This window comes from Aphelocoma coerulescens, chromosome 9 (genome assembly GCF_041296385.1).
Source record: "Aphelocoma coerulescens isolate FSJ_1873_10779 chromosome 9, UR_Acoe_1.0, whole genome shotgun sequence".
In the NCBI taxonomy this organism is placed as follows: domain Eukaryota; kingdom Metazoa; phylum Chordata; class Aves; order Passeriformes; family Corvidae; genus Aphelocoma; species Aphelocoma coerulescens.
In genome coordinates, this window is record NC_091023.1 from 9,892,083 (window position 1) to 9,915,776 (window position 23,694).

Below are 23,694 nucleotides of genomic sequence, written 5' to 3' on the forward strand. Positions count from 1 at the left end.
AAGTGTAAATTTCACGAGGTGTCTCATGTAAATACCTAGATTTTCTCAAGACAACTGTTAAGAATACTTAATAAATAAGGTATTCCTGGGTTATGCAGTAGAATTTTGCATCACCCATTTAAACTTTGATGAAAAGGACAACACATTATAAGCAAAGCTCCTCTCCTAGGCCATAGTGGGGGAGAAGACAATCCTTTATGTGAGTTACTGCTCATAACCTCATCTGCAGTACAGCTACGGTGCCTGATGGGGGTAAGCAGCAGAGATGCCAAAGTGACACTGCCCTCAGCTTCCCTATCAGACAGTTTCATGTCTTGCTCCAGCACGTATCAGATAGTCATGATCAGGCAAGCTGGGATGAGCCTATCACCTGTACTCCTCTGATTTCAAATAGATGAGAGATAATGTATGATTCTCTTAACTCAGTACCGCTGTTTGTCTTTCAAAGCCCTTTTCATCAGAACAGCTCAGCCTGAAGACAAATGGATTTCCTCTTCATTTATTTACATTACCTCTGATAAATCTCCATTTCTTGCATGAATTTTGGCCATGCTTTCGAGCCATGTCCTGCGTAACTCAGGTGTGCTGGCATAGGAATTTGCTAGGCTGTACTGCAGATCCACCAGCATCTCAGGATCCTTCTCATGCTCCTTCATCTGAGCTGTGGCCATCAAAACTGTCCTGATGCGTTTAGTCAGATCCTTCACCTCTGCTGGGAAATTAACGTTCTTTGGGAAAGATAAGCAATGCATCACTGAAACCATCCAAAGAGCCACATGCAGCATCCCTGAACAGGCTAAAGTTCTGCTTACAGAAGACCTCCATCCCCTTCCCTAACTGGGCAGGCTTTGGAGCAGTCACAGTTCCAGAGCATGCACACATTGCACACAAACCCTGGATGTTCTTTCTTGATGTGTCACAGCACTATAAGGTGGCCCATGTCAGCCACCTGTTCCAGTGCCCCTGTGCAACAGCTCTGCTGAAATCAGGGAACTGGGACAGGTGTTGCTCAGTTGCTTACTGGGTCCAGAACTGGATCCTTGCACACTTTCCTCTGAGCAAGAGCACTGTGTACTATAGATAATCCTGCTTAACTACACTCCCAGCATGTTTCACCATGGGAATAGAGCACAAGTCTGGCTTCTGACCTTCTCACACTGTGCTAGATTAAAACAGAGTCCTTATATTACTCACACCAGCTGTTCTCAGCATATTTAACTCAGCTCTGCAGTTTTTCTTCTTAGATGAGCAGTGAAATACATTTGTTTTCAGACTTATTTCCATCCTTTGCTTTGTTTAAAAGCAAAACATTCAGAAAAAGTAAGTGAAAAGAAATGCTTCCTCCTCTAAGTCACACAGAGATGATCAAGTCACAGAAGCAGGTTGACTGACTGCAGTGCTGTGAAATCAAAGCTGGACTTAGAAAGCAAGTAGAACTGTAATTATATCTAATTTAAGATCCATGCCAACTTTATTATTAATCTCAGTGGAGATACCCTAAAATCACCTTCAGAAAAGGACAACACCTCCAAAGTATAAAACTGAAAATACATGTTGACAAATGTTTCAACAAGAATTGTAAAAATTAAAAAACAGAATATTTTTTCAAAAATTTTAGTACAGACAATTACTGTAACAGCAGTGGTAACTCATCTAAGAGCCAAGTGCATTTTCCAGGAGTTAGCAAGGTCTTACAAAAGCCAACTGTTGTGCCTGTTTCTGCTACACATTTACTGAACAGAGGAAAGGGAGAAATTGTAGACTAAAAATTGTTTGTAAACTGCAATTGTGTTCCATTAGTCACAATGCATGACCTCTGACATGAGGCAAATGAACAAAATAAGCAATAAAAACCAAATAATACAATTTTCAAACAAAAATATTTTTTGTTTAAAAATTATTTTCAGTTATTAAGCTTCTGAGTCACAAACACCTTCATGAACTTCAGGTTGCCTGAGAAAGACACACTATGAATGCATAAATCACTGGATAATAAGAGCCAGCAATTTTATTCACTGAAACACTTGCTCCTGTGAAATTGTTGACCTTTTGCAAGAAGTAGTGATCGACAAAAAATGTTTCTTACCTTCATCTGCTTGTCTCCATTAGCAAAATTATTTATAATTGCAAGTGAATGTTGAAATCGAGATCCGCCAATCCCCGCATCTGCTATCAGCTGGCTCACTGCTTTGATGAGCTGCACAGGGGGAGCAAACACAGGATATAATTAGCAAAGAAATCAGAGTTTCAGAAGAGTTTTTAACCCCTATTTCAGTATGACGTGGTGTACCAGGCTCTAGTGCACATTTATACCTTTCTTAAGAAGGTAACATGCACAAAGTCAAGGACTGAATAATCTTTCCAGATTTTGTAACTGCTCACATTTTGAAGCGTACACATGTTATTACTGGACTTAACATGTCTGTTCCTGTACTGTGATTCTGTTTAGTTCCTTCAGCTGTGCTCCCACTGCTGTAAGCAACACACGTGAGTCAAGAATAGCCATTAATCTGGCAATGCAGCTACATTCATAGCAGTTGTCTCTCCCTGGAACAGAGCTGAGCAGCCCAAAAACAGCAGAGAACCAGTCCAGCTTCAGACGTGGCAGGAAAATCAAGCTGCCACAGAGAACTGCCTGTCTGAGGACTCCAAAAGGATAGCCTTGCTTCAATGCATAAAAATAATAACGATAAAAACTAATGCACATCAGTTAAATATTGATGATCTCACACTTCACTTACCTGTAGATGGGATCTGACTATTGATTTCTGCTTGTTAAATTCAAAGTTCTTCCTCATAAAAAAATAAAGAAGAGCAGATGCTTCTGTCTGAGTTGAACGCGACCTATGGTTACAACACTTCAGGATTTCATAGCAGAGGGAACCACAGAGATCTGCTTGTCCTTGGAAGAATGCTGATGGGAACTATCAAAAAAAAATGCGTGAATATGTTCAGTACTACTCTCAGCTCCTGTGCAGTTATTCTGAGTTAACAATTTTTTTGTTAACCTTTCAGTAACTCTCCCACAGTTATTCAAACCAGGGTTTAAACTAAACATAATCCCATATGAAAATTAAGATTAATTAAGAACTATACCCAGGTTTTCATACAAACACTGTATGCCATCAAACTGGCCTCTAGGAAGCCCAGACAGCAGCTGGCTCACAGCAAGCCCAGCAGCAGGGAATCTGCAAGGAATGCAGGGTAGCTGACTAGGAAAAGCAGGGGGGAGTTCTGCACTCTTATAAAAGCTGCCCAACAGAAGGAAAATATTTTGAGTAGCAAAGTCAGTGAACTTCCAGAGGTCAAGAGTTTGAACAGCACAAGACAACAGAGAAGGATGGCTTTCCAAACCATACCCACTATTACCAGCAGGGTGAATGTAATAGAAGACTGAGGGAGATGGAAGTGTACATGCACTATAGATCTTAATTATTGCCTGAGGGGTTCTGCTGCAGGAAGCACAATGGAACCCTGCTCCCACAGAAACACAAAGGGAGAATTCAATCCCAAAAGCTACAGCATAAATGAGAAGGGCAGTTCTGGATATTTATTCATTCTCCCCATTGCATAGAGTTCTTCCGTTCCCAACTGTCTGGTATGACCATTTAAAGCCGTATGTCATTTAAAGCTGTCTGTGGATGGTTTACTTCCTATCTCCCCCATGTCCTGAAGCTGCACTATTGGGAGAAGCATGATTTCCTCCTCTTTCCCCTGAGACAACAACCAGAGGGAGGCCACATGGTGTAAACTCAGCTACACTCTTGTGTTTCGTAGAAACATTTAGGAACCGAGGCCAGCCTTGTTTATTCTCACTTCCCCAGAGCAATTGTTATGTGAGTGCTACATTCTGGTTGCTTTTCAGAGGATCTAAGCCTGTGACTTGGAAATTGTGCAGCCTCTGCAGTTGGCACCAAGTGCCTAATTGCCCATAATCATTTACACAAATGCAATGCAAGCAAAGAAACAGTTTGACACACAGCCATATCTTTTCCCCAGTGCTCTTCTATGTTTAAAACTAGGCATTTGTAAAACTGTACTAGTGTGGATGAACTTTTGGTGAAGTGTATGGAACACACTCCTGCTATTTCCTCCAAGGACAGCAGTAATCATTCACTGCTGGACTCTGCAAACCAGGTATCTGCCATGAAGACCATGGACCTCTAGGGTTTCAAGCTTTCTTCCATAGGTGGCAAAAGCAGGGAAGTCAATGGATACAGAGCTGGACATCACTTATCTACTTACATTAAAACTTTCTCTTTCTTAGTAAATTTTTCGATTTCAAAACCAAAACTGTTTTTTCAGACATTGTGAAGTTCTTAGTTTTAATCAGCAGTAAATCAGACCATCTTTGTCAGGAATAAGTATTAATACAGTGAAGTTCAGAACTCTTTCCAAGTGTCCAATTGTCCCCAAGCTGTACTTGCTGTAACATATTGACAGGCATGACTAACAGAATAAACCCAGAGTTACCTTGCCTACGAACAGCCGTAGAGCAGCAAAGACGTGTTTGAGAGCTGCTGCTGACTGGTTGATTTGCAAAAAGAGCATGTGCGTGTCAAAGACTTTCTTCATCAACACATTCTGGCAGTCAGACTGTTGGAGCTGCCTCTGAAAAGTTCACAGACAAGAGATGACATTGCGATTATTGAAGTGAATAAGCAGAAGAAGGATCTGCTGGACATTACCTTGGAGCGCTCCTAGAGAGATATTTTTTTCAATGTAAAATTTCTGCAGATGATGCTTCCCAGCTTGCTGCAGACTCTTGCAGGTTTTCAAGAAAAGCACTTGGCTATGCCTGTACTACTCATGGATTGTATACACTGTATTTAAGGGTTAGGGTGACAGAGAGGGAACGCTAAAATGTAAAAGGAGCTGTTTTCTGTATTGCAGCTATGAGACCTTCAGCAAGTCATCTGGGCTTGCTGAAGCAATCTGAGCCATTTCTAAAGAGGCAGAGAATACACCTGCTGACTTGCAGAGATAGAGAAAATTAGCAGTTTGGAAATCTGTTGTCAAAAATCTCTGAATTCTAGTGGGATAAGCATGATTCAGAAAAGGTGATGTATTACTAGCTGCAAGACATTCCAAGCAGAGCAGGGTTCTACATAGCCCTGGATACATAGGATGTTTTTCTTCTTCCACCTCCTTCTATTCAGTTTGGCTACTATGAACCAATTCCCTTCTAAAAGACCTACACTGAGGACTGGCATATCTTATTTCCCTATCCTGCTGTCTCAACATTTTAAGTTTCTGTGTGCCTGCTCCCCCAGGCCTTCCTTTTACCCCTCATCCCACCCGTTCAAGCAGAAAAGAAACTAAGCAAAACATACCTGGTGATTCACAGTGTAAAGACACAACAGGTCAAGGATTGTGAGGGAAACTTCTGTAGCGATGTTTGCCTCTGTGTCTACATACTGTACAATATCTGTTTCATTAGAGGTGCCTGCAGCATAATAAAAGAAAGATGAAAAACAATCTCCTGAGTGTTGCTAAAGATGATTTAATTCTCCAATCTGGTCCTTAAGTCTCATCACAGCAGAGATGAGGTCCAAACTGCACTTTTAATCAAAGTGGTATTTTGAAGAAAACTGCTCATAGGAGATCAAAGGGGAAGTTTGAGTCAACTCTCACCAACTGCACCAGTGATGTGAGTACATCCTGTCATTGTTTCTGTTCATCCTCAAAGAAGGAAAGAAACCTAATTGGAAAGTGGGATATATGCCTTCAATCTTACAATTTTAAGAACATCCTGTCAAGAAAAATTCTGTATAGACCCTGATCTAAACCCCACAGAATTCCACAGGGAAGTAAATAATTTCTGTACTTACTTGCAGTGCTACTGTCTATTATCTGCAAGAGTTTGGGGTTAGAAAGTGCATTTTTGCCACGGATTATTGGTAATGTTTGAGATCTGTGGTGCTTGTGGCCATCGTGACTTGAAGTAGAATGCATCCTGGAATTGAAAGGTACCATTAAAAACAGAAAAAAAAAGAATAAACTACTGTGCCTAATCAGAATTTTCTATGTCAGTTACTACAGTGCTTCCCAATGGCTGAATTAAACAAACTGATGCAAAATTCTTCAGAGAAACAAAGATGAAGGAAATCAGTGGGGTGGACAAAAACGTGCTGGGATTTCTTGAAATCACAGGGGACAAAACTTCCATTAAGCACTGAAAAGAAATGCATCAGCTTAAATAGCTGGCTGATGTTTAGAAAACTGGTTTTGGGTGAAGAAAAACTGAGGTGAGTTTTGTTAGCTCAGAATATCAGAAAAATATAACCTGCTCGAGAAAGAAATAATAGAGTTGCTATGAGGTGAAAAAAATTATGACAAACTGAAAATGACAGTAAAAATCTTTTCTTTTCTTTTAATCCTCTTTGATGCTGACAAACACATCATTAATTAATAATGAGAAGCTTAGAACTAAAATACCAGTGATTATTATAATTTTTGAAAGGTTTTTGTATTTATAACTAGTATAGAATTCAGGAAGATTTAACATCTCAAAATTCAGGCAACTTCTTAAAATACACTTCCTGTTTATTTCTTTTAAAAGTGTAATTTCATAAATTTACATAATTAATAATATTCTAGGACAGAATTACTCCCTGAAAGTAACACTTTAACCAAGATCTTGTAAGTCAAGCTGAAGAGACGCAACTTTTTTATGATTTAAAGCTTTGGAGGCTTTGAAATTTGTTACATGTTTTGTCAACCTCTTTTCAGTCAATGCTGTCACAGAGTACAAGGGCAGGAGGATGACAGCAAATGCTGAGGGTTTATAGAGTTTGTAATTCAATGTGACATTACCATTGTGAGAGCAGCCCCGATGCCTGGCCAGAAGAGTTCGAACCTTTAAGGGTTCCATTATTCTGGGTGGCCTGGACAAACTTAAAAGCAGCTGCAATTTTCCTGTTAAGGAAAGAGAAAATATATGTTGATCTGTTATGAAACATGACATTTATTTTTGCCATGTCCCTGAAGAGTAAGGCCTGACATCCCTGCCATGGAGCATGGACTGGTTCATCTGGTGACCTTTAATTTTTACACTGCATGACACACAGACAAGTTCACAGCAGTGACATAAAATTAAAAATGAACATCAGCTGAGACAAAGTGTGCATTCCACATTTCACAGCTGAACATGACATGATCTCACATTTTTTCAGACAGGCAGGAGACCTTTTTTTTTATTGCTGTGAAACAATTATCTATGCCCATTAAAACTATTCTTTCCATGACATTCTTTCCAATACAGTGTTCAAAGTTCCCTTATTCAGCATATGCACAGAAATGTGGTTGAGAATGGCCCAGTATTTTGGGTTATAAATGCAATAATGGTTATCACATCATGTAATTCATCTTTTATAGCAGGTATGTATGCAGATATCCAGAACATCACGATAACATTGTTGGCATAAAAGAAAAAATGAAGCACACATTGGCTTCAGTTCAACAAACAGATTCTTTCAAGAGAAAATTGATGGATAAACTGTTAATCTCATTTAAGTCTAATAAATGCTATAATATTTCAATACTGCAACACAGAGTCTGTAACTACAGAATTACCTGACAATATTGCGTTTTCCTAGATATCTGAAATTTTGCAGACAAACCCTGAAAGACAAAACAACACATTTTATGCCTATTAATGGCTTTGTACTTATGAAAAAAATGCCATGGCCTGCTAGTTAAATAACTCACATTTCAACTACAAAATGGTGAGGAAATTTCAAAACCAGCTATCTGCTTGGATTCTGCAGTCATGCATAGATTGGATTGAGCAAACCACCCTGGGGATGTGAAAAGCAAGTCATCCTACATTATGTGACTTATCTTATGGCTGGAAAGTTTTGGGGAGCTAAATCTTTTTCTCAAGGGAAGAAGAGAAGCTCAACACCAAATGGGAGACTAATATGAAAATCTCTTTTAGGAGGAAGACCCAAAGCATTATGACCCTTGTTCATGGAAATTACAACATATTGCAGGACACAGATCTTATTAATAATGTCTCATTATGACTTTGGAAGACTATGGCAAAATAATTTAAGATACAAGAGTATCTCAGACTATTCCAATAGGTGGACAGACCCAATAGGAATTGTTTGCAGCCAGCACTTTAGAATAGTCAACACAAAATCAACCACAAAGTAAACTTACTCTAAAATGCTGAAAAAGTCTGTTATTTCTGAGAATGGTGCTCGCAACCAGTAGGAAATCAGTGCATCTAAGGGGAGATATTAAAATAAATTATGTATCTGTTACAGGGAATTAAACTTAGACCAAAGCCTGTAAAATACACTGATAATTATTCTAATTTAATGTTCATTTTGATTCAGCATTCACAGTATTTTACATAAATTACATAAATAACAAATTACGTAGTGAGTGCACATTTTTTACCTTCCGAAATGGTTTTCATAATGTGAAGGAAGCACATAAGAAGGCTTCTAGTTTCAGCTTGATCCAACTTGTCAAAACGAAGAGTTGACCCAATCAAAGACAAAGGTCTCATGATCTGTTGAGGTGACAGCAAAGGGCCTCATTAAGTACAGTGATGGGCTCCCACCTACAGCAAGCATTCTCAACATTTGCGTATGTACCTTTTCACACGTGTCAGTTCTTTCACTGTTTTTTTCATTGGTACTTGGGTTAGATTCAAGACTTGCTAAGGAAGCTCTGGAGTCAGCATGGTTTGCTGCAGAGATAGCTATTGATGAAAAGGCTGTAAATGAAAGTCATAGCAAACATGCTAAACGAAAACATTTATGGATACAAAAACTAACAAAAAAATGGAGAACTTAAAACGTGTCACATGCTGCATTGAGACAAGTGCTTTGAACTTCCAATAGCAAAGCTATTGATGGGTACGTTTAGTACTGAAAACATGCAACAAGTTGAAGTATAATGATTCAGTTTGCCATTTTTCACGGCATTAAAATGGCCTGTTGCATTCTGTAAGAATTGACCTAAAGCCACAAAAAATTAGTGGAAAGATGCCTGAATTCACTTCCCTGAATTTTGAGATGGGGTTTGGAGGTAGTGAACAAAGTAAATTGTGTTTCTACTCTTCCATTAAGCCTGGAAAAACGATGAATATTTGCCTCCATGAGACATCAGGAGTTTTCAGGAGAAACCTTGTAATTATTTTTAAGTCAGGCAGAGACTAGAAGAATGAACTCAAGCAAAGGGATTTCTTAGAGCCTGAATACTGGCATCATTCCAAAGCAGGAGAGTAAGTGAAGCAGTGGAAGTAGAACAGCTTCACAAGAGAAAGTCAATCCAAAGACACTCAAAGGAAAGAGAAACATTGCATACCATGTTTCCCTGGATATGGTATAAAAAAAGTTAATGATATCCTCAATGAATTCTAAGCAGAAAGCACAATGGACTGAGATACACACAAATCTGCCTATGTGTCTGTTCAATCTGTCATTTGTACCGGCAATGGAGTTCAGAACATCTTTGGAAAAGGATGTGTCCACAGAGTTTGCATGTTTCATTGCTGTCTGGCTCTGAAACCCTCCGGCTGTGCTCAGGTCATCCCTGGATCCCTGTATTTGAAAGAAACAGAACAAGTTCCAGTGGGTGATATCACTCAGAACTTAGAAAAGCCTCCTGGGTCATTATCCAAGACGTTGAGTTTGAGAACCTACTTTCAGTTGTTTTGACATGACAGCGTTTAAAGGATCAAGGCTTGCCATAATATGCTGAAAAGTTACCTGCCATATGAGACTGTCTCGCAGTGGCAGCTGTAAAGGATGGAACAAGTCTAATTAGTATCTGTTTCTGAAACATTAACACAGCATTGGCAAAGGAACATTAATTGCCATTAGCAATGCTCAGATGAAATGGGCTCGTTTGCTGGAAGGACTGAAAGACACAACACCCCTGCAGAAATCTGCTTCTAGTTTTTAAAGCAGTATGGTTATAACACATCTAATCCAAAAAATCACCTGAATTACCTGATTGGAAGTATTGATATTGAAGAGGAACATATCTTTCATGTAAATCCTTGGCATATTGTCCAAAAGCATTCCATAGAGTGGCATATACAGGTTTGCTATTTGTGCTTGTTTTGCCTAAAAATAAAAGATACAACATAATCATCAAGAAACTAATAAACATATACCAGTGGCTAAGAAAGTTTCACGTATGTTTAGCTACTGTATGAACAAGAAAATGAAAAAGTACAAACAGTTTCTTTACCGGCTCTGCGTATCGATCATCAAACGAATGCTTGGCCATCAAATTTTTAAGCACAGCCAAAGCCAAGTGCCTGATATCCTGGTCTTCTTGCAGGGCAAAGCCAACCTCCCGCAGCAGGACTCCAATTAGGAAATGTTTACGGCAAAACTCATTAGTCAGTGTGTACTCTGGAATGTCTTGGAATAGAATGGACAAGATTGTTTAAATTAATATATAGGTTACATACAACCTCCCCCCCCGCCTTCATTTTTTAAATGTTCAAAACCTTGATTTCCTGGTCTGACTGCCTCATTTTGCTCCCTCACTTCCCAGAATGACCTAGTCTAATCATTTCTTGAAATCATGCAGTTTTTACTATTTAATAATAAAAGATGATTTATATACACATTCCCACATGAGAATCTCAACTGTTTTCTCATTAGACTATTGACTTCTTGGGGGCACAGAGTCCAAATTGTTGTTCCCATATCCTAAGCTAGACAAGTTCTAAAACACAGAAGTTGGGAGCAATTACACTTCTGAAAATGATAAATAACTTTTGTCTATTATTTGCCACAGTACAGTGGCAGTGATCAAAGTAAAATTCTGCTCACTTATGCAGTCATTTTGTTCATACCTGATGTTCGATATTCCTGTGCTGATTCTGAAGGCGTCACAGTGTCTTCATTTTTCATAAACATAAGAAAATAGGCAAAAATAATCCACTTTTCAATTAGTGGTATTAATTGTAAAAATAATTTGCTTTGCTTTTTTGTAAAAAATTTGACTCAAATTTGAACTAAACAGCTTCTGCTGCTGAGAAAAGATCTGAGTGTCAGAACTGAACTCATTTTTTGATGCTGAAAACTGAAGTAAAAAGGAGATGAGCTATTGTTTGAGCTTCTTCTCCTTCCTGCTATACTTGTTGAAATCCTCCCAAGCTCACCACCTCCCAAGGCTACTGCATTAGCCTTACTGATTTAATAAATCAGTCATCACAAAAATTCCAGTTAAAACTTCCAGTGAGAAGCTTCCACCTCCCTCCCCCTCACTGAGCTGCCAGAGGTTGCATTTATTTACAGGCATACTGAAATTATGTTATTTTTATTGCACTGCTTAAGTACCACATGTGAAAAGCTGTTTGGGGTTTCTGAGCCTGATGTTCAGATACAGCTCTTGAGAGAGTTATTTATTATCTGCTCTTTGAACCTCCCAACAACTCACTGTTGTACAGAAACCCACCCAGGGAACCCTTACCAGGAATGTTTGAAGACCGTATGGGCAGGCACAGAGGGATAAAGTGCTCATGGTGACAGACTTCTTGGAGAAAGTCAAATTTGAACTGGTGTAAAGTCTGAAAAATCACAACAGGCAATGGCTCAGTTCACATTTAAACCGGGAAAGGGATGAGACAGAGCTCCACTACTACTTATCTCTACCTCAAATGTCACACTCACACCCAACAATGAAACCTTAGGGCTTGTTTTGCCAAGCTGCACAAACAATAAACATGTGGTTTATTGTTATCGAAAGAATTCATCACAGACAAACAAGCTTTTTGAATTCTTAAACTACGATTTTTCATTGAAGATGTACTGATAAACCTAAGCTTGATCCAAACTAAATATTTAAGGTATCCTTAAAGCTACACTGGGTCTTTCAATGACATATACTACAGCATTTAATCATAATGAAATATCATCTCCAGTCCACAGAAATTTTGACCCATCATAGTTATTATGACATTTTTGGGTTTTTTACAGTTTCAGCCACATAGGTCAGACCCAGAGCTTACTGACAGTAGTAAAAACTTCCTCTATTGATGCCAGTGAGTTTCAGCTCCAAGGGATTTGGATAATATATAGTTCTAGTATTATTTCTTTATATCTCCCTTCAAAGATGCCATGCAGACCCCTTTTGGAGCCTTGCAGCTACCTCAAGAATTTATCATTCCTTCTGTAATGATGTGACATTGAGACATAAAGATAGTACATGATTTCCAGTAACAAATTTTTATTTCCATCACCTCATCTCATTGTTCTCAGCGGCAGAAAGCAGTCATTCAGGGCTATTCTGAATGCCCTAACACTACAAAGCACTTGTAGATGTCTTAATTTGCACTAAAATTAAATTGTAGCATTTCTGCTGCCACCATCAGGTTGGGATACCTAGAACATGCAGTTTCCACTTTTCAGAGTCTATCAAGTAGGGGATGGTAGGGAATGTTCCCCTGAACTGTTTATTGCATAGTACATTTTCAGGAATACAGCTGGACATGCTAATGGCAAATAAAGAAGTGAAGTATCTGAAATGTGTTTCCCAAGAGGAACTGTGAAATTTTGTGGGAACACAGCAATGAACTGATTTCTAATGAGGTATTTCAAGTTTTCAAGAAATGTTTCCCAAAACAATATTTAAATGTCAAAATATAGAATACCATAAGGGATATTTCTGTGAAACAGAAACTATGTTGCTTCATCCAGAATTACAATAAATTCAAACTGCACTAAGACTGATATGCCCACATAATATTCAGGCAACAATATACACTGTTAAATTTTCTGAAAAGACAGGTCAGATTGCAGTATCTTTTTTTTTTTTTTTGATACCTAAATAATCCAGTTAAAGAGGCAAAAAACACACAGAAAGAAATCTTTCTGCACATTAAGAAGACTGACTCTTGCCTAGGCATTGGACTGAAATGAAAACAATGCAAGGCCTCTCTCTCCTTGAGGTCAGAAATCTCTCATTTTATTTTGTGATTATTGTTTCCAAGTGCCACAAAGCCTACTCCAGCTACACATCTGTCACAACTCCACAGTGATTCCACTCCCACACATGCTGGCAGATGGATCTGGAGGGATGCTGGCAGTGTTCACACACTTACTGCCAAGAAGGTGCTAAGTACTGCTCTGCACACTGATTAATCTCAGGCTTTTCGACTGACCATTAATGGGCTTTTTTAATTAAACATCTGTTTCTGTGGTTGAATGTATTTAGGGAAGTTTGAAATGTGGAAACAGTTTTCAGATTGCATAATATTATTTACAGAATTAGGGACTTCAGGCTATGACATTAATAACTGAGAGACTCCGTTCTACAGCTGTTCCAGAGTTTAAGTGAAAGACCTGCGTTCAGAATGAAGTTGGTTTTAGTAAAAGGCAAAGCAGACCTGGAGTAATCTCATTCTTTAGCTACAAATGCACATTGCCACTAAAAAATTACAAAAAGTTAATGGAAAAAAGCATTGTGAGCTTTTTGGGGTAAGATGAGTCATTCAAAGTGTATTTCTTGAATATATTCTGTTACTATATATATGCTCTGGTATGATACCTCATAAACCCTGGCATGGAAGAGAAAAAGCCTGTGACTCATCCTGATGGATGAAGAGCAAAGGAGTCAAGCTGAATAATTTGGGGACCTCTTGCTGTTTGAAATTTATTGTTCAAATTATGTCAGTGACTATTGCAGGTATTATAGAAGAAATTCAGGCTGCAGGGAATTTTCCTCACAGCCAGCACAAACTAATTTGCAGCAGCTTTGCCTTCTTGCATCATCAGTGAGGTAAGAGCATGGCAGCCACACAAAGATGTTACAGTCTCACTTGAGTTTACACAATGATAACTTTTTCATATGCTCTTACTTTACTCTCCTCAAAGAAAATTATTGCCAGTTGCTGATGATATTTATAGAGAAGTGTACTTTCAAAGAATTAAGGCTTAAATTCAGTCTTTTGAATGCTTTGGTCTGAGCAGTCTCTGCAGTCTGCTCTTGAAGGTCTCACTGAGTAGTTGTTTGAACATGGCTATATACTCCCAGGAAAGGGGATACATGGAATGAACCCAGGAGGTTTTAATCCATATTTATCCTAAATGTTTTCATTGACTTGAGTTCTGAGCGTGGTGAAGTCATAGAATCATAAATAGTTTCAATATAAAAATATTCTGCTAGTCATCACTTTAATAAAACAGACACAAAAAAATAAATCAGAGCCATACCTTGCTATCTCCAGCTCCAAACATACTTATATAGTTATTAACCATTCTGAACACAAATCCACGATCCATAAACGTAAAACAGCGCTAAGAAAGGGGGGGAAAAAGAATTACTATTTTATAGAAAAAAACCCAATACACGGCCTCATTTAGCTGGCTGTTCACTTTGTGTCACCTGTACACCTGAACCATATGTGCAGATGAAGTTAGTCTTAGGCAGGGAAAGGAACATCAGGGATCTAGTGAATCTCCCTTGATTTTTACACCTATTTTCAGTAACAATGAGTTAATCGAACTTTTCATTTTCACTGTGTCTGCAGCCTAAAATAACCACTACTTGAGAAAGCTTCTCTGAGGGCAGTCAGTCCTGTATGGCAGCACTGCATCTGCCACTGGAATTGGCAGGTGACGAGAGCTGAGCATCTCCCTCAGCAACAGGGCAGTGACTGGCGAGGAACCAGTCCAGCATAACGCTCATTGTCTGGGCTATGCTCCCTCTCTGGGACCAAGTGTGCCACTACAGTGCTTTATGATGAGAACACAGCTCTTTATGACTGATGGGGCTAAATATTGGCAGAAAGTGTAGGGGTTTTGAGGGCCTTGGTTCTGCAGTTACTGACATGTTTTCCTTGCCTACCAAATAGAGAATGCAATCTTGAATTCCCTCCTTTTCTGCAGCTCCTGAACTCTGCAAAACTAGCAAAGCCTTCTGCTACACACATTCAAACAAGATTCCTTGATTAGGGACAATTAATCCACCCACAGCCATTCAGAATTACAGCATTTAAAAAAAGCAGCTCAAGTCTAACTACAGTCTCATTCCTTTCCAAATGTTTTATCCATTTGAATACAATGTAAGAATCTGCATAACTTGAAAACTTTGACTCTTTAAGAGCACAGACAGAAATGAATTACAATTGCTTTAGAGCAGATTTACATGAAGTCTTTGCATCCTCAAAGACAAAAGGCCATAGAAAAATGAACAATCAGTCAACACTGAACTTGGAAACGGAACCATCATTCAACTCAGAATTGGTTTTACTCCCTTTGACTAGACTAGAATAGTCTGGAGTTTGTAATAAGTATGGGGAAATAAGAGCATGTGCTGTAATGACAGAACACCTCACCTTGAGAAATTTGGCAGTGCTGTAGTTTGCATTCCTGGTTTCTTCAAGAGCATCTTTGTACTTCCAAACAACGTGGTCTGCTAAGACCATCACAAGTATATCCAGCTCAGTCTGAAATGATTCTGGAAACCTCCGAGTTCGAGAAACCTAAGCAGGGAATAGACCATCAGCTGAAGAGTGCATGATGTTGCACATTAAACACTCAGGCCAAGAATAAAGACAATAAACCACAGGCCATTCCACATAGAAGAAAAATATTCCTAGAGTTCCATGGATCCATTCTGAGCACAAACCCCAAACAAAAGAATCTGGTCCATAGGAAAGTGGGAAATATGTCCTCAACCTATCCTCAATCTATCCTTGTACAGTCAAGAACAGGTTTGAGCCTAGCAGGTAATATAATGTTTTTGTAGGTCAACCAAATATTTTACCAAGTATCACAGCATTTATTTTATTGGCCAGTCAAGCAGAAAAGTTCAAGTATATTCAAGTGCATTTCCTGGGCTTCTGCCTTTTATATTTTCCCTAAGAGATGGATTGCCTACTCGATAAGATTTTGTATATACATATACTTACCTTTATTTTGTTTGTATCAACCAAGTGCTGTGCCATTGATTTTAAGATAACTGCAAAGAAGAACCAGGAATGCTGTTCAAAAAAAGGAAAAGAGTGAATGAATACTGACTACCTGAGAAAACACTTTATGATGCATTACCATTCCTTGCAGATGGATTGCATGTCTTGGTAATGCACAGTGTTAAACACTACGTGACAAACAAACTAAAAAATTTAAGTAACATCAGATCATGTCTTTAAGAAAGGTGAAGTCCTCTAAGGCATTTTGTTATTGTGGCCTTTTGCAATAAAGACCAAGCACACCTCCTACAATATTCCCATTCCTACTGAGCACCATCTTCATGGTTTGTTTGTAGTTAACTGGCAGAAAGGTGTGATGCAGAGAACCTCAGAGAATAACCTGCCTTGTTAGTTCTATCAGACTGCTAATTTAGCACAGAATAAGATGGAACTTGAACTGAGTGGTTCTTCAAATACCATTTGAAATAGTGAATAGGTAGGATAAAGATTAGTATCTCAGGATATATATGAAACAAATGCACTCCAAAAGCTTATACATTGAAAAAAAAACCAAACCATCCCATAACAAACCCAACCACAAGTACTTTTGAATGGCCCAGGTTTCCTGCAGGTTTTCTGCTTTCTTCAGACTATTTTTGGCTAAAGGCTCAGTACAGGAAATCAGAACTGGCTCACTTTAAACAGGTGAACATATTTTTGCCTCTGGGAAGTCCTGGGCTGGACTGGGTAGCTCTTGTACCATAACCCAGAGGCCTTACACATGAATGAATTTCATACAGATCAATATTTTCCCTGCATCTTCCAAGTTAAAAACTAAAACAAAGTATTGTAAAAGTAATTGCTCACATCATATTGTGTAAGAATTAGGTCTCAGACTCTGACTGAGCTGTAAAAGACAGGAGGAATTTCATAATGCAAACCACAGAATCCTGAGAAACATGTTATGCTGAGAACCTGCAGCAGGTCTGGTAAGTCTGACTGTTGAATCACTGCAGGATGTGATTTGCACAAAGGTCATAGAGGGAAAAGGAAGAGGAGAAAGAGATAAGTGAGTTTCAGGCAGAAAACCAGTAATTAAACTACAAATGTGCTAATTCAAGCTATCATTCACCTTTAAAACCTGTTTCACAGTTACTTGTTCATTTGACTTCAGAAGACCAGTCACAGTCTTGGACAGCTCCTCATGGACAGTTCTTTCATCAAATGATTTGGTCCTGAACACGTACTGAAGAAGGAAGAAAAAATGAAAATTTTCAAAATGTGCATTAAAACAAACATAAAAAAGCCTCAGTTGGAGATGATAAATTATTTGTATAACACTGATAGCCAACAATCTTTGCTGCCAAAATATCTTGACTGAACAATCCACTCACATGAAGTTTAATTTCCCTGGCAGTAATGGCACAACACTGCTCCCCTACAAAACCTCAGTTTTAAACACAGCTTTCTGTTGATTTCAGCTTAATGTGAATCAAGAGGAAATTCTGCTTAAATTCAGTGCTATGATTTACTTTTCAATAGAGGATAGGATCCTGACACCTCCAAACTGCCTTTCAAGCTATCTCACCAGGAAAGAAAAGAATAAGCGAGCAGAGGAAGTGTGGAGGGTTTTTCACCCACCTAGTCCAGGCTACCTTTCACCTGCTCCTTCCTTCCAGTGGGAACAACTACTCAGAGCTGGTAACAACTGTTCATCCTGAAAGGTGCAGAGCACCCACTGCAGCTGACTGAAGGGGAAAACTAAACCCCTTTTAGAAACTGAGCCCTCAAGGAAGGAATTTATCCACCAAGTTGCTTGGAACTCATAAATCTACTATGAATTTTATTCAACATTTTAAGCTAATAATTTGGTACCACTGTGCCTTCCCTAAAGCAAGAGCTCTGACAGGGCATCAGTTGGGATCAAAAATCTTTTCAATACAACCAGGTTGGCAAAAGAAACTAATATCTCTTGAAAACACGTTATTAATATTCAGCTTTGTTTCCACAGCAGATGCCATAAGCTTCTCCCCGTGCAGTTTGGCACTTCTGGGTCTATTTATTTAAGTCAGTGTAATTTCGCATTATTGCTGCATTGTGAGTCACAATTCTCAACTTACTTATTCCCAAAACTGCATTTGTAAAGTAGGTATTTGTTTCCTTACAGATGGAAAACAAAGAGATTACCAGTTATTGGGTTTTGACTGCTGCTGGAAATGAGAAAACAGGCCAAATGGACTTATGGTGTGACTTAATGATCACCTGTAGTTTCAAAGATGATTAGCTGGTCACGTAGTAGACATCTACTTCAATTTTGAAATGTTATTGGAGAGAAGAGGTTTTTTAATACCCATTTAATTAACGACATTTACATGTTACATAGCTTATTTATTTTGGAGCCTGAAGAGCTCTGTTGGACCTCAGCAGAGTTCCGTGTTTAAATCAGAGTACTTGGGACTAAAATTGAACAATTCAGAGGCTGAGGTGCATGACCTATAAACACATACATTCATAAAGTAGAAAAGTAAATCCATGCCATGAAAATATCAATCGACAGTTGTCAACACTGAAATTAAAATGTTTTCCCATTTAGCAGTCTAACTCCTAACATATTCTCATTATTCTACCCATGAACACGCTAAAGTCCCCAGTTTATCAGGAACATATTTGCTTTCACTTTATTCCTAAAGTGAAACACCTCCCTCCAAACTTATGTCACATATACTACTCATCATCCACAAATGAAATGTACTTTATGAGAACTACTAGTTGCACAGTGAAGCAGGATATCATCACAGCCAGCACTCCACACAATCGTTTGTCTCTCATAGTTTCTTTCCATGATTGTGGGGGATCTCTCACTGCTATCATGATCTCCATGAGCTCTGTCATCACTGACTAGGGCAAGACAAGAGACAAAGTGATGGCAATATCTCCTTCAACTCTTTGAATAACCTTCAATTCTCCCTTATTCTGCTATTTGAAATACACAGATAAGTTAGCAAACATAAAACTCAAAGATATGACAATTTTCTCATTACTGATTCATCAAGCATGACTAGAACAAAATTTACCATTGCTCTCCACTGCAATTAAAAGAGAGAGAAAAAAACAAAGGCAAGTGAAAGGAATAAAAAGTTTAACACCCTTAATGGGGCTCCCTTGTCTATGGATTTTTCTGCCCCTGCCAGTAGCAGCAGTTAATGTGTGCTTCTGCTTAAAAACAGTCTCATAAAACTCTCAGCTTACACAGCTGTTACCCAAGTGTACTGATGATGAGATAGTTGATGGCCAACAGCATTTTTCATACTCATTTGATGGATGTCCAACTGACACAGATGACAAGGAGATCGTCTTTAAAGATGCCACTCCTTTGTTTATTTAAGTAATACCACAGCTTGTCCAGAAGCAAACTCCATACACAGTACATACCCATATATATTCTAAATATATCCTATTCTTCAAAACAATAAAGGATTAAAAAAAGGCTGAGGAAAGGAAAAGTCACAAGAATATGAATTCCACAGATGAGAAAAGAATTTATGTACAATAGCACATGCAAAAACAAGGGATCTTGAGACTAAAATCAACTTCATAATCAAAAGCTTAGTTAAAAAGCTATAGCTTCCTAAGAGACATAAAGCCATCTTGAAACCGTGAAGAGCACCAAGTACCTCGTTCATAAAAATGACTACTTGTGGATCCTTTTCAGTGGATTGAAAGGGATTCAGAGGGATTGCCTTATGAGGGCAACCCTGTACCTTTATAACACAGAGGGCAAGATATTTTATAGTGATAAATCTCATCACAGTCAAGAGGAGTACTGCAGACTGCAAGCAGCATCAAATGTCTCTCACTGGTATCTATCTAGCTGAAGTTTCATGATCTTTCATGTAGTCATCTCCCCCTTCCCTTCTCTCAAGCCCTGCACAGGGGAAGCTCTTGGTTAAGCACCATTTCACAAAGACTGATACTAATCCTACACTCCTAAAAGCTCAGTGGTAGTGCATTTGCACTAGGTTTTGGTCCTAAAATATAAGTTCTAATTATCAGCTGAATGCACTGCAGCTTCTCCCTCCTGTGCTTGCTCAACTTGGTGTTTTATGGAAAAAAAGCTGCAGCAGCAGCAGAGACCTGAGCAGCTGCTTGTCCTCAATGGAAGATTTTAAAAGTTTTTTAACCAGAGCCTCCCAGTCACCAGTGGCAGAAAGTTATGATGCAAATGCAGAAAAAGCTACAAACAAGTACAACTAAGAGTAAACAGGAAAAGAACCCCACAAAACCACCAAACCCAATCCATCCCTCCCAAAATATTAACATGCCAACAGCGTCCATACTGTCACGTAAGAATTGATGCAGTTGTCTAGTTGTTCTTCGTGGCACTTGGCAACGATGTTGGTAAGAACTCTGCAAGATAAAACAACAACAAAAATTGAGCTATTTTGTGTCATAAGGCAGAGAAAGTATACCTGATACTCACATTGTCCTGTTCTTGTAAGCTCATGTAAAACAATGCATGAGGGATGTGATCCAAATGATGAATAATATGTACAAAAACTGTCCACTGGGAAAAACCGTCATTCCTTGGATGTTCCACTTGCTTGCATTGTGCTGTTATATATGTATTTGCTTAACAAAATGCACCCAGTGTTAAGGATAATAACTGTACTGTCATCACAAAAAGAGAAAATAATAACTAACTGAGCTTTATAGAGACCTTGGATACTTAGGGATAACAAAAACTAGAATACTTTAATGAAATAGAGAGGCAAGAGCACCTTTTTCCAGGAATGCTACCTGCTAAGTTCTCTCAGGTCTCTGTAATTTTGTAAATCTCCTGACACTTTGCTTTTTCTGGCACTGTTCATCAAAGATAAGCACAAGCCTGGGCTGAAGTCTGAGCAGGTCCCTCTGCAGCACTGTCTGCTCATATCCTTGGACTCAGCCCCAGCACTCAGGCTGAGCACAGCACCCTCAGTACTGCACAGCAGGGAGAGGCTGGACACTTGGAGAGACCACAGATGCTTTGAGCATCTGCAAATCAGCTTGGGGAGCAGCAACAAGGAAGAAAATCGCCTGGATCACACCAGCACTCACTCTCAAAACCTGAGCTCCTACTAACAGCAGGGAAGGCACTACACAAAGCTGAGAATTTCAGCAAAGTTTTCTCTTCAGTTTGTACCTGGGCCATCTTTCTTTGAGATCATCCTGTTCCATAAAACACAAGTCTGGGCAAGAAGTCTTCTTCAACTTGGCTGTATTCTTTTGATTATTGGGAGCTCATTTTTTCAGAATACTTAATATAGAAAAGACTCTGCAATTTTATAATCTTATTTTTATGTTAAAGAATTCATGGATAGGCATAGTAACAGTATGACTAGAATAGATTAATAAGATGCCTGACTGTGGTCCACATATGAGTACTCCTTTTGACTAGCTTGGTGATATGAGCGACTTCTGGCAATTCTTATTATTGGATCCAAAAGCTTTGTAATTCACTTAAGTGTTTTTAATAATCTCATTTCTTGCTGTTAGTAGGAGAAGTAAAACTTGTAGCAAAAAACAATGTCTATGTCAGAATTAGTTGTGCCTATTCCGACCTTTTTACCTTTATTCTGATCTGAAACGGAAATGAGTTCTGACAAAAATGTGACAGAGACATGATGACACTGGGCCCCCAGACAAGTAAATAACCACAAGTATAAAAGGAATAATGTTTTTTTAACATAAGCCAATCCATGCTCCCATTCTGTTGTTGTTGCTTTTAATAAGTTCAACACAAGCTGCTTCAAGCTATTCAGAACAAAACACAGTGTGTATATATAGGACACGTCAATGAATGACACGCAGCAGACATGCACATTCCCATTGGCATCAGCTCTACCAGCACAAAAGACACCACACATGCAAGAAAAACACTGAGAATCCTTCTTTTTTTTTTTTTTTTTTTGGCCAGGTGAGTGTACAGTGAAAACCTGAAGCATGAAAAAAAAATAACATCCTTCTACCTTTCCATCTAATCGTTAAACATTTTAAACACCCGCTTCTTCTACAGCATTTTTCCAGTCAGTTAACTGATGTTGAAATTCTACCCTGGGACACAATTCTTCATTCTCTCTAGACTTAACATCAGTTGATTTGCTGGCCACAAAGGTGTCCCCAGCAAAGGTCTGCTGCCTCTCTCCCTTTGAAAACAGTGTGCAATGATTAAATCACACACACTTCTGAGGAAAGGTTCTTTTAATCCTAGTACCTAGCTGTGGTAAAACTGGACTTTGCCCTGAAAAATGCCATGATCTTTTGATAAAGCATGTTGAAAGTCTAGCTTTCCAAGGCTAAGATGGGGAACTCTGCTTCCTTGTTCCTTTAAGTTTCCCCAATTAATCATTCTTCAGGAACTGATTCTGAAGCACAATGTGTGGAAGGAAAGAAAGAATACTGACAGCAGATTAGTCTAACAGGGTTGCAGAGGACAGTTGTAATTTTTTCCTACTAGTAGTATTGTAGTCCTCATGTTTAGCTGCTGGAGGAAGTACAACAAAAACAACACTATGGCCAAAAGTAAATGCAACACAACTTTCTGCCCTCCTGCAGAGACCAATAATAATAATCTTGCCAGTATTTTTTTCCTGCTGCCCTGATTAACAGCATCAATAAACTTCATCACAACTTCATTATGTGAGGGGTGAGAGACTCAGCAAATCATTGCAGTTGTTTGCCTGCTCTCTGCAAAATGCTTCCATTGCTTTTCAGTTATTGCTGATAGATTCTAATTTAAAAATGCCCCTGAATGGTGTGACTTGGTTGTTTGACTCTGCACTGGATGCAGCAAGATGCTGAGCTCTTCCTATGCTGAACTCCATATCCTCAGAACCACACACAAACCAAAGACAAAAAACACTTTTGTCAGGAAGCTCTTAGCTGGTCAGGAATGAGACCTTTCCCTAGGATTGCCTCAGGGCAGAAAAACGTGTCCACCATAGTCAATGATTTCCAGCCACATGATACCAATGCTCTTCCATGTGTTATTTGCGCAGCCCAGTGCCAAGGGGGATGCAGCATTCTCACCTACTGCAGTCTAAATGTCATAGAGCAGCTATAACTGGACTAACATCTGCATTTGCACTCCTGAGTGAATTCTGTACATCACACAAGAATTTTCCAGATACCTGGTCACAGCTGTTGTAACTTCATCATCACTGTTTTGCACCAAAACCCAGAAGAGTTGATTCAGGACTACAGGAAGAAAATTCATAATGACATGGATCTTCTCAATCTTCAACAAATTCTGTAAGGCAGGTAAGAAAGAAAATGAGAGACTTCCAATACAAGCAATGAAAGCTGACAGCTGCCATGCGGCTTTCCTGCTTCAGCAGGTAAAATGCAATGCAGCCACTGGTGTAACAGCAGGAGGAAAACAGGTCAACTAAGTAGAGAACTGGTTCCCCACAGAGTTTGTTTTAAATATGAGCATCAACACAACTGTAGATACTGTCCAAATTTCAGAATTCCAGTATTTTGTTCTACACTGATGTAAGGGGAAAAAAAAAAAAGAAAAGAGAGAAACCCAAACCAATTTTCCTATTTCACTAAGGATACTATTTAAGGGCAATAAAAGAAGTCAACTACTATTTTCCAAGCATGCATTTCCTAGTATTTTTACAAAAACTCTTTTTTTTTTTTTAATACAGAGATCTGATAAACTCAACTTGTTGTGGCTAAAACATGTTTGTTAAAAGCAAAGTGGTAAAAAGAAGTATTAACACACTAACCTGACTGGACTCTCATTTTATTATCTTCTC

General features: G+C 38.8%; 1 protein-coding gene across 7 annotated transcripts in view; it reads right to left on the reverse strand.

Annotated features, from left to right (window-relative positions):
* Nucleotides 1–23,694, reverse strand: part of DOCK10 (dedicator of cytokinesis 10) — a 144,632-nt gene that overhangs the window by 17,909 nt on the left and 103,029 nt on the right. For all 7 annotated transcript variants that reach the window (XM_069023828.1, XM_069023827.1, XM_069023824.1 and 4 more), the window contains exons 24-45: nt 23,062–23,180; nt 20,230–20,299; nt 17,025–17,138; nt 15,893–15,964; nt 15,317–15,463; nt 14,193–14,276; nt 11,452–11,548; nt 10,832–10,876; nt 10,216–10,391; nt 9,972–10,088; nt 9,449–9,560; nt 8,610–8,731; nt 8,410–8,524; nt 8,167–8,233; nt 7,576–7,623; nt 6,817–6,918; nt 5,832–5,956; nt 5,334–5,446; nt 4,474–4,611; nt 2,742–2,924; nt 2,087–2,197; nt 513–728 (exon numbers count right to left, since the gene is read on the reverse strand). In XM_069023828.1, coding sequence (XP_068879929.1) covers nt 513–728; nt 2,087–2,197; nt 2,742–2,924; nt 4,474–4,611; nt 5,334–5,446; nt 5,832–5,956; nt 6,817–6,918; nt 7,576–7,623; nt 8,167–8,233; nt 8,410–8,524; nt 8,610–8,731; nt 9,449–9,560; nt 9,972–10,088; nt 10,216–10,391; nt 10,832–10,876; nt 11,452–11,548; nt 14,193–14,276; nt 15,317–15,463; nt 15,893–15,964; nt 17,025–17,138; nt 20,230–20,299; nt 23,062–23,180 — 2,493 coding nt within the window. The remainder of the gene's footprint in view (nt 1–512; nt 729–2,086; nt 2,198–2,741; nt 2,925–4,473; nt 4,612–5,333; nt 5,447–5,831; nt 5,957–6,816; nt 6,919–7,575; nt 7,624–8,166; nt 8,234–8,409; nt 8,525–8,609; nt 8,732–9,448; nt 9,561–9,971; nt 10,089–10,215; nt 10,392–10,831; nt 10,877–11,451; nt 11,549–14,192; nt 14,277–15,316; nt 15,464–15,892; nt 15,965–17,024; nt 17,139–20,229; nt 20,300–23,061; nt 23,181–23,694) is intronic.